The 14,541-nt window shown below is 38.4% G+C and overlaps 1 protein-coding gene across 4 annotated transcripts in view; it reads right to left on the bottom strand.

Moving 5' to 3' along the window:
- The window catches only part of LNPEP (leucyl and cystinyl aminopeptidase), a 99,931-nt gene that overhangs the window by 28,473 nt on the left and 56,917 nt on the right, over positions 1 to 14,541 (bottom strand). For all 4 annotated transcript variants that reach the window (XM_060201199.1, XM_060201197.1, XM_060201198.1 and 1 more), the window contains 5 exons: positions 13,927 to 14,058; positions 10,954 to 11,074; positions 8,889 to 9,043; positions 6,055 to 6,168; positions 4,179 to 4,310 (listed from right to left, as the gene is read on the bottom strand). In XM_060201199.1, coding sequence (XP_060057182.1) covers positions 4,179 to 4,310; positions 6,055 to 6,168; positions 8,889 to 9,043; positions 10,954 to 11,074; positions 13,927 to 14,058 — 654 coding nt within the window. The remainder of the gene's footprint in view (positions 1 to 4,178; positions 4,311 to 6,054; positions 6,169 to 8,888; positions 9,044 to 10,953; positions 11,075 to 13,926; positions 14,059 to 14,541) is intronic.

Raw genomic sequence — 14,541 nt, 5'->3', positions numbered from 1 at the left:
AAACTGAATGTTAATTTTCTTTTCATCCCAAATTTACTCTTTCAGTAATCTTTTTTTTGCCTCCAGAAGCTGGGGCTCAATGCTGGCACTACAAATCCACTGCTGACAGCCTTTTCCCCCCTCCCATTTGATAGGACAGAGAGAAATTGAGATGTGGAGTGGAGAGAGAGAGAGAAACACACACACACACACACACACACACACACACAGAGAGAGAGAGAGAGAGAGAGAGAGAGAGAGAGAAGAAAACATCTGCAGATCTGCTTCACTGCTTGTGAAACGAACACCCTGCAGGTGAGGAGCTGGGGCTCGAACCTGGGTCCTGGAGTGTATCTTTGTCCTTACTACTATGAGTGCCTAACCAGTTGTGCCACCACCTAGCCCCTCTTTCAATAATCTCTATCTCAGCAAATCAACTGATATTTGCAGATGGTTCAAGCAAAAAATCTTGAAGTCATTCTTGACTCCTTCCTTAAGTTGGTCCAGCCCATTAGCAAATTCTGTATATTTTCACAATATATATACCAAGTCCAACAATAGCTCACCACTTTCCCTACTAACAACCCAATCATGGCATCACACTGTTGCCACTGCTCCAGTACAAAAATCTCCTAACTAGTCACTTCTTAGTTTTTAAATACAAATTTAGGAATTAAAAAAAAAAAGAAAGTCATTTTATTCTCTTCCAATTTTAATTCCAATTTTCTTTTAGTGACAATATATATTCTTTTAAATGTTATGGGGGGAGTAATAGTCTATAGTATAGTCTTAAGACAAAGGCACAGCCTCTCACCTTCCCTTGATTGGCGACTAGGAGACACAACAGACCCCAATGTCATCTCATCACGTTGCCCTCCCTCCTTCCCAAGTCCTTTGCTTTGGTGTAATACACAATACCCAGTCCAAGTTTTACCTTATGTCCCTTTCTATCCTTTATTCTCTCTCTCTCTCTCTCTTTTTTTTTTAACGGATATTAACACCATTCCCACCACCGAAAGTCTATGTCCCTGCCCTCACATCCCCTATAGTGAAGCTGAAAAATCTACCCTTACCCTCCACTGGTGAAATACTCCATACTCAGTCAAATTCTACTTTGCTTTTTCCCCTTCTGTTTTGTCTTCTCAACTTCTATTTATGAGTGTGATCACCCCATACTTGTCTTTCTCTTTCTGACTTACCTCACTTAACATAATTCCTTCTAGCTCCATCTAAGATGGATGAAGCTCCTAATCACTAATCAAGGTGACTTTAAAAACAAAAACAACACAACAAAAAACACCCCCCAAAACAGATTACTGATCAGCTCAGATTTATGGCAGTGTGGGAGGATTGAACCTGGGACTTTGGAGCCTCAGGCAGGACAGTATCTTTGTATAAACCATTATACTATCTATCCCCACCCTCTGTCCTTCATTCTTAAGTTCCACTTATAATAAAGCGAGATCATTTGGTAGTTTTTTTTTATTTTTCTAGCTTGTCTCACTTAACATGATGCCTTCAGTTTCTGATCACAATACTGCAAAGGAGAAGACCTCATCATTTTTTTTAACATTTTTTAAAATTTTTATTTATTTATTTATGAGAAATGATAGGAGAGAGAGAAAGAACCAGACATCACTCTGGTACATGTACTGCCAGGGATTGAACTCAGGACCTCATGTTTGAGAGTCCAGTGCCTTATCCACTGCGCCACCTCCTAGACCACAACCTCATCATTATTAACAGCTGCATAGTACTCCATCATGTGCATATATGGCGCCACCTCCTAGACCACAACCTCATCATTATTAACAGCTGCATAGTACTCCATCATCTGCATATATGTACCACAACTTTCACAGCTATCCATTTTTCATTGGGCACCTGGGCTGTTTCCAAGTTTGGACCATTATAAATGGCACTGCTATAAACATTGGTGTACATAGGTCATTTCAGATAGGTGTTTTTATTTTCCCTGGGTAAATTGCTGGGTCCTAAGACAGGTCTATTTCTAGAGTTCTGATGAATCTCCAGACTGTTTTCCATAGGGGTTGGGCCAAATTTATTTTTAATTTTTTAAATATTTATTTATTTATTTTCACTTTTGTTGCCCTTTTAAAAAATTATTGTTGTTGTAATTGTTGTTACTGACGTCATCGTTGTTAGATAGGACAGAGAGAAATGGAGAGAGGAGGGGAAGACAGAGAGGGGGAGTGAAAGACACCTGCAAACCTGCTTCATCGCCTGTAAAGCGACTCCCCTGCAGGTGGGGAGCCGGGGGCTCTAACCGGGATCCTTACACCGGTCCTTGTGCTTCATGCCATGTGCGCTTGACCCTCTACACTACCAACCAACTCCCTGGGTTGGGCCAGTTTACATTCCCACCAGCAATGTAGGAGAGTTCCTGCCCCCCAAACCCCCTCCCCTAGCTTCCAAAGGATTAGAGAACCAAAAGGAAATATTTTCAAAACCTATTTTTAATGGAAATCTAGTCATCTCCACTGCATGTGCTACTGAAAACTAAGAGATGCTTAGAAGAAAAATAACAGAATATGGTCAAAAGTACCATAACAGTCAAAAGTCAGGCTTTTTATTTCACTTGGCATAAAATCATTTTGTCAAAATAAGACAAAATATACCATAACAGTCAAAAGTATCATAACAGACAAAAGTCAAGCTTTGGGCTGGGAAGACAGTATAGTTCTTCAAAATACTTTTAGGCCTGAGGCTCTGAAGTCCCGGGTTTAATCCCCAGTACCACTATAAACCAAAGCTAAGAAGTGCTTTGATCTCTCTCTCTAAATAAAGTTTTTTTTTTTTTTTTTTAAAGTCAAGCCTTTCATTTCATGCGACATAAAATCAAGGTCTTTACAGTATTTTACATTGAATACTACGACAATCTGACCCTCTATGGCTCCTCTGGTTTCAGCCACTGCTACCCCTCCCTTCTGCTTATTATATTCCAGACACAGTAGCTCCTTGCTGGTGTGTCAATTTCTCATCTTCTGCTGTGTGTAGGTTACTAAAGACAAGCCCCAGGTTTGATGATGTGTAAAGAGGACCTAACATATAATCATATTTCGATGCTTTATTATGGTGAAGAGACACAAAGCAAAATCAGCATGGGGGTCGGGTTGGGGAGGAGGCCCAAGAACCTAAGGGTTCTCTGAAAGTGGAGTCGGGATGAACTTCCTGTGCTATAGCAACAAGCTGTGACAATAAAATACTGTCTACGGGGGGGGGGGGGGGGGGGCTTATTAGGAACATGGCATCTGAGATCAGGTATTCTCCACTAGCACATAACAAAATTCCAAACTTCCAGAAGGAAAGCGGATGTTTAGAATAAACCACACTGTTCTATTTGTCAATTCTGACTCTGAAGCCTAATTCTGAATAGCGGTAAAGTGCCTACTTAAGACCAGTCATTGGGAGTCAGGTGGTAGCGCAGCAGCTAAGCACAGGTGGTGCAAAGCACAAGGATCAGCAGAAGGATCCCGGTTCAAGCCCCTGGCTTCCCACCTGTAGCGGAGTCACTTCACAAGTGGTGAAGCAGGTCTGTAAGTGTCTGTCTTTCTCTCCCCCTCTTCTCTCCATTTCTTTCTGTCCTATCCAACATCGACGACATCAATAACAACAACAATAATAACTACAACAATAAAAACAACAAGGGCAACAAAAAGGGAAAATGAATAAATAAATATATTTTTTAAAAAGACCAGTCCTAGTCATTTTTTCCTGTAGATGGGTCAAGTGAGTCAGTAACAAAAAACTTATTGCTGGAGCCTGGTTGAGAACACACCTTACCATGTTCAGGGATGTGGGTTCTAGCCTCAGGTTCCTCCCTACATGCAAGGGAAAGTTCTATGAGTGGTGACCCAGTACTGTATTTCTTTATCTTTCCCTCACTATCTCCCCCTTCCACTCTCAATTTCTCTTTGTCTAATCAAATAAAATAAGTAATTATTTTTTAAAAAATTTATTGCTAGAAGAATTTATGAACTGTTCAGAATATCAGTTAGAAAGCTTAAATGAGCAATACAAACCCACAAAAATTAAAATCAAGGCTTCAGAAGAAGCAAACTTCTTAGTTTAAGAAGAAATCTAAAAATAATAATTACTTAATCTTTAAAATAGTCTAAATCACAGTCTGTTCACATATAAAGCTGACTTGAAATCTACTCCAGGTATGTTTTGAATACCTTAAAATAGGAAAGAGAATCAAACATTTCTTCAATTTGTTCTGAAGACTGAACAGATGATGATATTGGATGAGATGAATTCAGGGAATCTTTCTTCATGGTTTTAAATTGAGCATCTAAGAAGTCTTCATACTAACAAAAATTGAGAAAGATTGGGAAATTATACATAGCATCAAAGGCAAAGGTAATAATTATGTCTATGAATTAGACTAATCGTTTGTCATTATAAAAATCAACTTTGCTAACTTCAGAATGTAAACTTTTTAAAAATTTTTTTTTATATTAGCTTTATTTATTTATTGAATAGAGACAGCCAGAATTGAGAGGGGAGGGTAAGATAGAGAGGGAGAGAGACAGAGAAACACCTGCAGTCCTGCTTTACCACTCATGAAGCTTTCCCCCTGCAGGTGGGGACCAGGGGCTCGAACCTGGGTCCTTTTGCACTGTAATATGTGCGCTCAACCAGGTGCGCCACCACCTGGCCCCAGAATGTAAACTTTTGAAAATGTAGGAATACTATAAAATTTACACATATCCTTTAATTAGAAACCATAACTTCCTGACTGGCAACATGAAAAAAAAAACATTCCCTTAATAACAGCATACAGATGCATAATGAATCTATTTCTAAAGCAACAAAACTTGGTATTTTATTTGGGTATTCAAGATAATATTCTAAAAGGGTCGTGTTAAAAAAAGAAAAAGAAAAAAAAAACACCAGGAATTAAAAACAAAAACAATCTGTTAAGTTGACCTCTCATATGTAGTCCAGCTGTTCCTAATACAATGCTACATATTTCCCTTAATGATGGTTCATCTGAAATTAAACATTACTCTTAAACTAAAATTTTGAGAATTACTCATCCTTGAGTAGATAAACTCTCCTAAAAGTACATATTAGACATTGTAAAACATTCTGGGTACCACCAAGTGGTGAAACTGTATATCTCATTGCTTAATTAAATAACATACACACATTCAGAATACTGTGCTTAGTATTATGGCTAAAAAATTAGTTCCTTCTATACCACTTGAAATTAAAAACTCTAAAATTACCCCCTGGAGTTATGTCCAAGAAGTTTAGAAAGTCACAGAATTTTAGTATTGAAAAGGCACCTTATGTACTTTTCCACCTACATTGCTTGAAGTATTTGGCAATATTTGTCATATCATGACTTTGTATATCTAAGGATAGGAAATCCTGGGGCTGGGCGGTAGCACAGTGGGTTAAGCGCATATAGTGCAAAGCCCACGAACTGACATTAAGGAAATACATCCTGACTGTCTATTAACATAGTAACAACACTACTGAGAGCTCTCTACAACAGAATGTATTCCAAATCTTTGAAAATAGCACAAATGTGGTTTTTACCTAGAAAGGGAGATTCCCTCCCCTTTTTTTTTCCCTTATATAGCTCTGTATCACTGTTTGGTCATGCAAAAAGACTCTCTGAGGCTCCAAAGTCCCAAGTTCAATCCCAGTACCACCATAAGCCAGAACTGAGCAGTGCTCTGGTTTAAAAAAAAAAAAAGTTTTGTTTTGCAAAACTGGACTTTTCAACCTTATTAAAATATCTTCAACTAGAAGGGCTATATATATTAAAAATATATCAAAAACAAGTTAAAATGTTCATCTTAATGACAAGGTGTGAAATGATTTCATTTTTAATGACATGTATGTAAATAAAACATACTCTAAATTGTCAAAATACAAATAGGATAGATATCAGTAATAAGGAGCAATCTTATTGCACTTATCTAGAATCAGTTTACTTCTCCAAATGAACTTGAAAATAAACAGTGAATAGTATCTGACTATTCCATCACCTCCTTACAGTCACAGTGGGCCAAAAAAAAAATAAATAAATATACTTACACTGGAAAGATCTTTGAATATTTTTTCCAAAGCAAAATACTCCATAAATGTAGCAAAACCTTCATTTAGCCATAAATCATTCCACCATTTCATTGTTACCAGATTACCAAACCACTGTGGGAAAAAAAAACAAACTACTAGCCAACACAATAGCCAACACAATATCTTCGGGAAGTTTCTAATAACTGTATTAAAATAGTCAGTAGTAGTAAATAAACAACTGAATTGCCTTAGACCTATCTGCAATATTTCAAAAAAAAAAAAGAGTTCAAACAAAGTATATTCAAATTAAAATCTTTAAAAATTTGTATAAATATATTTTAAGAATGAAATTTAATAAATTCATATTTCCCTTAATGAAAAGCAATAGAAATCATCTTAACACACAGTACACACTAAATAAAATCATGTTTTAGCCACTTCAATAAAAGTGAGATTTTTCTAGATAAAGAAAAGCTCCCACAATCTAATATCCAGTTAATAAAAATTTTCACCATATCGATAACCTTTTATGACAACTAAAAAGAAATAAAGTAATTTTTAAAATATTATTTATTTATTTTGGATAGAGAATGAAAGAAATTGAGAGGGAAGGAGGAGACAGACAGGGAGAGAGAAAGAGAGACACCTGCAGTATTGTTTCACCACTCATGAAGCTTCCCTCAGCAGGTGGGGACTTGAGGCTTGAACCAAGATCACTGTGCATTATAACAAGTGCAAGATGAACCACCACCTGGACCCCAGAAATAAATTTCTTTTTTTTTTCTATTTATTTACTCTCTTTTGTTGCCCTTGTTGTTTTATTGTTGTAGATATTATTGTTGTTAGTGAGGTTGTCATTGTTGGACAGGACAGAGAGAAATGGAGAGAGGAGGGGAAGACAGAGAGGGAAAGAGAAAAACAGACACCTGCAGACCTGCTTCACCACCTATGAAGCGACTCCCCTGCAGGTGGGGAGCCAGGGGCTCGAACCGGGATCCTTAAGCCGGTCCTTGTGCTTTGTGCCAACTGAGCTTTAAGTCGCTGCCAATAAATTGCTATGTAAAAGATTTTTCTATAGTCTGAATGTTCACACTCCATGTCCTCCTAGTATTTCTCTCTTTCTATAAGAAGAAAGGAAAGGTGTGTCGGGGGTGGGGGGCTCTGATAAAACTTAAGAAAAAATGATAGGGAACTCTCCAAGAAATACATTTCTTTATTTCCCAAAGTAAAGAATATAATGGAGCATTCAATTCACTCTTTATGGCTTAGGTTTGTCTGAAACCAGCGGTAAAAAGATAGTATTACTTGATACTAGGCCAAGGCACTTCTGAGTACGATAGTATATTTTTCAGTAATATTATCTTAAAATCTGTTTCAGAGAAAGACTGCTTCAAAGAAGTGTTAGAAAAATATGAGGGTCAAGTGGTGACATACCTGGCTGAGATACACATTATAGTGTGTGACGGCCCAGGTTCAAGAACCCAGGCCTCATCTAAAGGGGGCAGGAAGCTTCCCAAGTGGTGAAGTTATGCTGCATCTATCTATCTATCTATCTATCTATCTATCTATCTATCTATCTATCTATCTATCTACCTATCTATCTATCTATCTCCCCTTCCCTCTCAATTTCTCTGTCTCTATCCAAAATAAATAAATAAATTTATTAAATATATTTGTTTTTAAAAAAGAACAATACACCTACCGTGTGCAAATAATTGGTTTTAGGTATGAGACCTAGAGGATATTCCTTAAAACACAATATGCCTACATATCTAAAATCATACTCCTATGTAAATATGTGCTTGAAGTATTCACAAGGGGGGTGCAGAGTTGTGTAGAGACTGTTGCTGATGTGTTGTCACCTAACCAGAGCACACCCTACTCTTCTTCCAAATCCTTTCGGATTAGGGAAGGAAGAGGAAGATTCACATTCAATGTAATTTTCTCCCTCTCTCTCTTTCCCCCTCTTTATCATACAAAGAACACCTTCCCCCATTTCTCAGGATCTTCACTTCCCAAATCAATAAAGAAACCAGTTCTAGCAGGTTAACAGGCAACTAAATCTAGTTCTGACAACGATGAACCAAAAATTCTGTGAAAAGATCACACTTTAAGGAAAAGCTTTCTTTCCCACAAACTTATAGTGAGCAGCTGGCATTTTTCGGAGGTAAAAATGGTATGTATTATTTATTGGGAGTTCGGTGAAGAGAACAATCGTCCTTTTAGCTTCAGTATGGTCACTGAGCAGATGTGTAACTGCACAACTTTAGTCTTAAATTTCTACATCAGTTGAGACAGGATCTTCATCTACCTTAGAGCAGTTATGAAAAGTGTGGTAATGGTTATGAATATGTAAAAAAAAAAAAAAGAAAGTTAAATCCTATACAACAGTAATTAGCCTTTTCATCTAAAAATTGTTTATATTAAGAAACAAAATCCAGGAGTTGGGCAGGGGCGCAGTGGATTAAGCACACGTGGTGCAAAGCGCAAGGACAGACATAAGGGTCCCAGTTTGAGCCCCCGGCTCCAAACCTACAGGGGAGTCGCTTCACAAGTGGTGAAGCAGGTCTGCAGGTGTCTATCTTTCTCTCCCCCTCTGCCTTCCCTTCCTCTTTCCATTTCTCTCTGTCCTATCCAACAACAACGACATCAATAACCACAATAATGTTAAAACAACAAGGGCAACAAAAGGGAAAATAAATAAATAAATATAAAAAAATTTTTTTAAAAAAAGAAACAAAATTCTATTATGGAAGAAGGCAATACTACAAAAAAAGCTAAGTGTCACCTACATCTAAGTCTAGTCAACAGATGTAGCAGCTATGAGGTGCAATGGCGTTGGATGCTAATACCTGATGGGAGAGCTCATGAGCGATGACTTTAGAAATTACTTTTCTGTCAGCCACTGAAGACGTACAGTTGTCACACAGAAGAGTCTCTTCTCGGAAAGTCAGCAAACCCCAATTTTCCATCGCTCCTGCTTCAAAGTCAGGAATAGCCACCAAATCTGAATAAAACAGGAAACAAATGGTCATTTTTTCCTCATCTAAGGTGCTTTCTGGCTAAATCAAAAACACTTTACTTATAGGGCCAGATGGTGGTGCACAGGGCTGAATGCACAAGGACAGGGTTCAGGCCTCCTATCTCCTCTTGTAGCTGGGGAAGCTTCACAAATGGTGAAGCAGTGCTACACCTTTATCTCTTTCTCTCTCCCTTCCCTCTTGATTTTTCTGTCTCCAATAAATAATAAAATCTACTTTACTTACTTGCTTATTACTATGCCCGATAAAGGATCTATAGGAGGAGCTGAGTTCGTTTATCCTCCTACAATTGAACCCTCATTATTCTCCTCTGCTGTCCATTATGAGGAAGCCATGGTTAAAATTCTGTAGTTCAAACGTTTTTCTGAGGGCTGGGTGGTGGCATAACTGGCTGAGTGCACATGTTACAATAAACAAGGATCCAGGTTCAAGCCCCAGTCCCCACATGCAGGGGGAAAGCTTTGCAAGTGGTAACGCAGAGCTGCAGGTGTCTCTGTGTCTCTTTCCTTCTCTATCTCCCCCTTCCTTTTTGATTTCTGGCTGTCTCTATACAATAAATAAAGATAATAAAAAAATTAAGGGGGCCGGGTGGTAGCACAGTGGGTTAAGTGCACATGGGGCAAAGTGCAAGGACAGGCTTAAGGATCCCGATTGGAACCCCTGGCTCCACACCAGCAGGGGAGGTCAGCTTCATAAGCGGTGAAGCAGGTCTGCAGGTGCCTATCTTTCTCTCCCCCTCTCTGCCTTCCCTTTCTCTCCTGATTTCTCTCTGTCCTATCCAACAACATCGACAGCAATAACAACAACAATAATAAACACAGCAACAATAAGCAACAAGGGGGAAAAATGGCCTCCAGGAGCAGCGGGTTCTTAGTGCAGGCACTAAACCCTAGCAACAACCCTGGAGGCAAAAAATAAATAAATAAATAAAACTGTTTTTCTGTCCAGTAGCAAAGGAAGATACCCAACTACTACTTTGTAATAAATCCACCTCCTGGGCAAGGTGAATAAAGTGCAGGATCAAGCCTACGGCACCTAGGCTGGCTACCCATCAACGACACTGAAATCCTTTTCACCTCTGAGGCCCCATTACTGAGGCCCCATTACTCAGTTCTTTAAATATCTAGGCAATTTCTTAGGAAGGAAAAAAAAATGAATAAACCTCAGACAAGACTCTAAGCAAATTCTCACACAGCATCTCTGTGACAGTCTTGTAAGCATCTAAACACTTAAATCTGCACACCATGCATGGGATCCCGATGATCTCAGCAGTGGTAAAGACATTTACAGCATTAGTAACATCTTTTAAATGACTCAGGAGCATTAAAAAGTGGGACGCAGCTGGGAAGGAAGGCTGTTCAGTGGTACAGGATTTTGATGTGTGAGGTTCCAAGCTCAGTCTCAGGTACAGAATATTCTAGAGTGATATTCTGACTCATTCTCTCTCTCTCTCTCTATTTCTCCCTCTCTATCTCCTCCTCCCCATCTAAATATATGTCTTTTAAAAAAGTAAGTAAATAAAAATATATAGAAAATGAAACTAGGGGGAGTCGGGCAGTCGCGCAGTGGGTTAAGCGCAGGTGGCGCAAAGCGCAAGGACCTGCATAAGGATCCTGGTTCGAGCCCCAGGCTTCCCACCTGCAGGGGAGTTGCTTCACAGGCGGTGAAGCAGGTCTGCAGGTGTCTATCTTTCTCTCCCCCTCTCTGTCTTCCCCTCCTCTCTCCATTTCTCTCTGTCCCATTCAACAACGACATCAACAACAACAATAATAAAAAATAAGGTCAAAAAAAGGGAATAAATAAATATATATAATAAAAAAGGAAAATGAGACTAGGACATAAGGGTAATAAAATTAAGGCACTATATAATCCTTACCTAATTTCTTAAGCGGATATTCAATTTCAAAGTAGTTTTCAAAAAACTCAAGAAGTTTCACAGCTGTATCCAAAGCATGTTGAACCTGACCAATTTTTTCTGGCACAGCATATATAGAAACCTAAAAGGAAGCATCATGAATGATATAAGGATAGGTACAATTAAAATGGTATGATATTCAGATGATCACGGATAAGACTCAATGTTAGAAATGCTTTGTTCGTATGGGATGTTTTTGCTTATAATTATTTCAGCCTAAGCAAGTTTTACTAAGTCAGTTATGTGCATATAACAGTGTTAAAAATAATTTACTGGCTTCTTTTTAAGTTAATAAAACATAAAAAAATGTACCACTTGGGGTCACATCGCAGCAGTGATGTGTTAATAAACACTTATTAACGAGTGTTAATAAACACTCATCTTTTTAATTCTAGCCTACTATTCTCTTCCTTTTCATTATGTACAACCGCCATTTCTTGTCTATGAGTTACCATTATGAGTTACTTAAGAACAAAGTTAATGCTTCATCCTTTCAGCCTCTATCATTCATTGAACACACAGCAGACACAACCAAATACAGGAACAGTAGGTTACTGTCCCTCAGTGTCCATTTACTTGAGGCTACAAGCTGACTAACAGGATAGACAAAGTGCTCATCCAAATTATTTAATATGCTATTCACATGGGATGATATCACTCTGACAAAAGTTAAAAAAACAAGATCAAAAGGAAAGAGATTTAAGCAGAACTTGCACTGGAATTGGTGTATTGCACCAAAGGAAAAGACTCTGGGGGTGGGTGGGGGGGGGAGAGTTCAAGTCCTGGGACAGGATGGCAGAGGGGGACCTAGTGGGGGTGAATTGGTATGTGGAAATGTTATGCATGTACAAACTACTGCATTTCACTGTCAACTGTAAACCATTAATCCCCCAATAAAGAAATTAAAAATAAAATAAAATGCTTTATGCACTCTTTTACTAAGTGTAAAAGTTAAGTATGGATAGAATGTAGACAAGATATAGCAGAAAACTAAAGTCTCAAAATGAAGTTATTAATAGGTGAAAAGTGAGATGTACTGAATAAGTCATCACTGAATAAAAGATACCGATGAGTTCCAACTCAAAATTAAGGACTTTCCCATTAGAGGACTAAAAACAAACAAACAAAAAACTGTCAAGACATCTAAGAAGTCAAATATATCCAACCATAATATTTACATAGGTTTCTGGACAACAGACAGAGAAACCAGAGAAATATGGCATGAAAGTTACACGTAAATAAAAACTTTAAAGTGGCTCAGCTGGTTGAGAGCATGGGTTACAATGCGTAAGGACCCAGGTTTCCACATGCAGGGGGAAAGCTTTGGGAGTGGTGAAGAAATGCTGCAGAAGTCTCTCTCCCTCTCTTATCTCCTTTTTTCCTATGGATTTCTGGCTGTCTCTATCCAATAAATAAAGATTTTTAAAAAAAAGAATGTAAGTCTATAAAAAGAAGAAAATTAACTGGCCACACAACCAAATTAAATACAGCGTCATTATAGTTAAGAGTGGTAAAATTCAAATCTCTTCGCTGTATGACCTTGAACAGGTTAGTGAGCCTCAGACTCCTACAGCATTGCTGCACTGCTTGGGAAGCTTTCCTTCCCCCTGTAGGTAAGAACTGAGGCCTTGAACCTGGGCCCTTGCACATAACATGCACTTAAGCAGGTTCACCACTGCCTGGTCCCTCACAGAGGCTCGCTTCATACTTTCCATGTTTTTTGCCTATGCTCTCTTCTTAATGAATAACGTAAATTTTGTCTTCTAACCTGTAAATTATTTTTCCTGTGCGATTCATCCTGCTGTTGATAGTATATGTTGCCTATCTCAGTTCATTCATTGTGTTCCTGTTTGGTTCTCTATTACCTCAATGTATTCATGAAACTTGTCATTTTGTTCATATTGTTTCCTTAATTTCACTGAATTACCTGTGTTTTCTTATAGCTCAGTGAGCTTCCTTGAAACAGTTCTTCTGAATTCTCTATTGGGTAAATCACAGATCTTTTTTAATTGTGGGACTTAGTTATTAGATTATTATGATAGGTTTGGTAGTATCATTTTCCTTGATTTTTCCATGTTCCTTCAAATTTTGCATTGCTTTCTTCATATTTGAAACAGTACATCTTTACTGACTTCCCCAATGCAGCCAAAATCAATCTATCTATCCCTCCTCCCCACCCTCTCTCTCTCTCTCACACACACACACACACACACACAAATATATATTATATATATATATATATATTTCTTCCAACAATATGTTGGAACCTTCCTGCTGGAAATTTGGAATTTATTCATTTATTATTTATAAAGACCTTGTTAATACATATCTGTCTTAATAAAGTACTTGTAGTATTTTATAGGTACTTTAAAACTGTAAACAAGAGGAAGTAGAGTCATTTCACAGACGACAGTGGGGTTTGCAGACAGGACCACATCATGAGCGCCTAGTGCACATGCACAATGAGCAAGACTCACTCCAGGTCCACTGGCAGGTAGCGCTGGATTCTACAGCATCTGAGTCCCTGGATGGATGCCAAGTCGTGGCTGCTATGGCTGCACACCACATGAGGAATATCTTACTCAAACATGGCGGCTGTTCGCCAGTGTGACTTAATTTAAATAGTCACAGAACACTTCTGATCATCAGATGATATGACACAAGATTTGCAGACTTTAGTATACATGTACGGTCACACAAAAATGCTTTGTGTAAGTTGTAGTAAAATAACCTTGAAAATCACTGATTTTCAGAATGTTAAATTAATATGAAATAATAGCCAAGGGCAGAAAAAAATGTTAACAGTTACAGTAGAAAATGTCAGAGAAGTGATCCAACACCTATTTTTCTTTCAGTTACCAGAACTCATGGAAGCAGTGATTCCTCCTGACCTCCTGTGAAACAGTTTTTCAGGCTATTTGTCAAGCAGCGTACCAGAGTTCCATTTACGTCCTGACTCAGGTTCTTCATCTCCCCCACAATGAAAGCAACCAGGTAAGTGCTCATCTTCACACTCTCAAAAAACTCATCTTGAACAAGTCCATCTTCAGTAGGGACAGATGATTTCTACAAGCAAAGAGGAGAAGATGAGAGTTCTGTACGTATGGGAATAAAGAAGGGTGACAGCTGAGAAATGAACATTTAAATATGCATCTTGATTATGAACGTGGCTCTTAGTCTCAATTTGTTCTACCATCCTTTGTCAAAGTCTGGAAGGCAGTTTTCACCTTGAAAGATGGCTGGAAATGAATATAAGCTGGAGAAAGTTAATACCAGTTCTATTTCTCTCCTTTAAAGCCACCAGACCAAATCCTTCCCTGTGACCTAAGAGTGCTCAACTCTACACCACACGCTACAGTTAGAGCAGAAAGAACTACCACTGGGATGTCTTTCCAAATGTTGCACAATACATCTGAAAATACCAGGTTGATGGCTCCAACAAGATTTAATTGGGTTAAGGTGGTTTAAATCTCTAGAAAAGTCAGGAGCTGGGCGGTAGCACAGCAGGTTAAGCGCACATGGCACAAAGCACAAGGACAGGCATAAGGA

The sequence above is a fragment of the Erinaceus europaeus genome, chromosome 11, assembly GCF_950295315.1.
Source record: "Erinaceus europaeus chromosome 11, mEriEur2.1, whole genome shotgun sequence".
Taxonomy (NCBI): Eukaryota; Metazoa; Chordata; class Mammalia; order Eulipotyphla; family Erinaceidae; genus Erinaceus; species Erinaceus europaeus.
The sequence above is the reverse complement of the archived record's forward strand: the minus strand, read 5'-3'. Positions and strand labels throughout refer to the sequence as shown.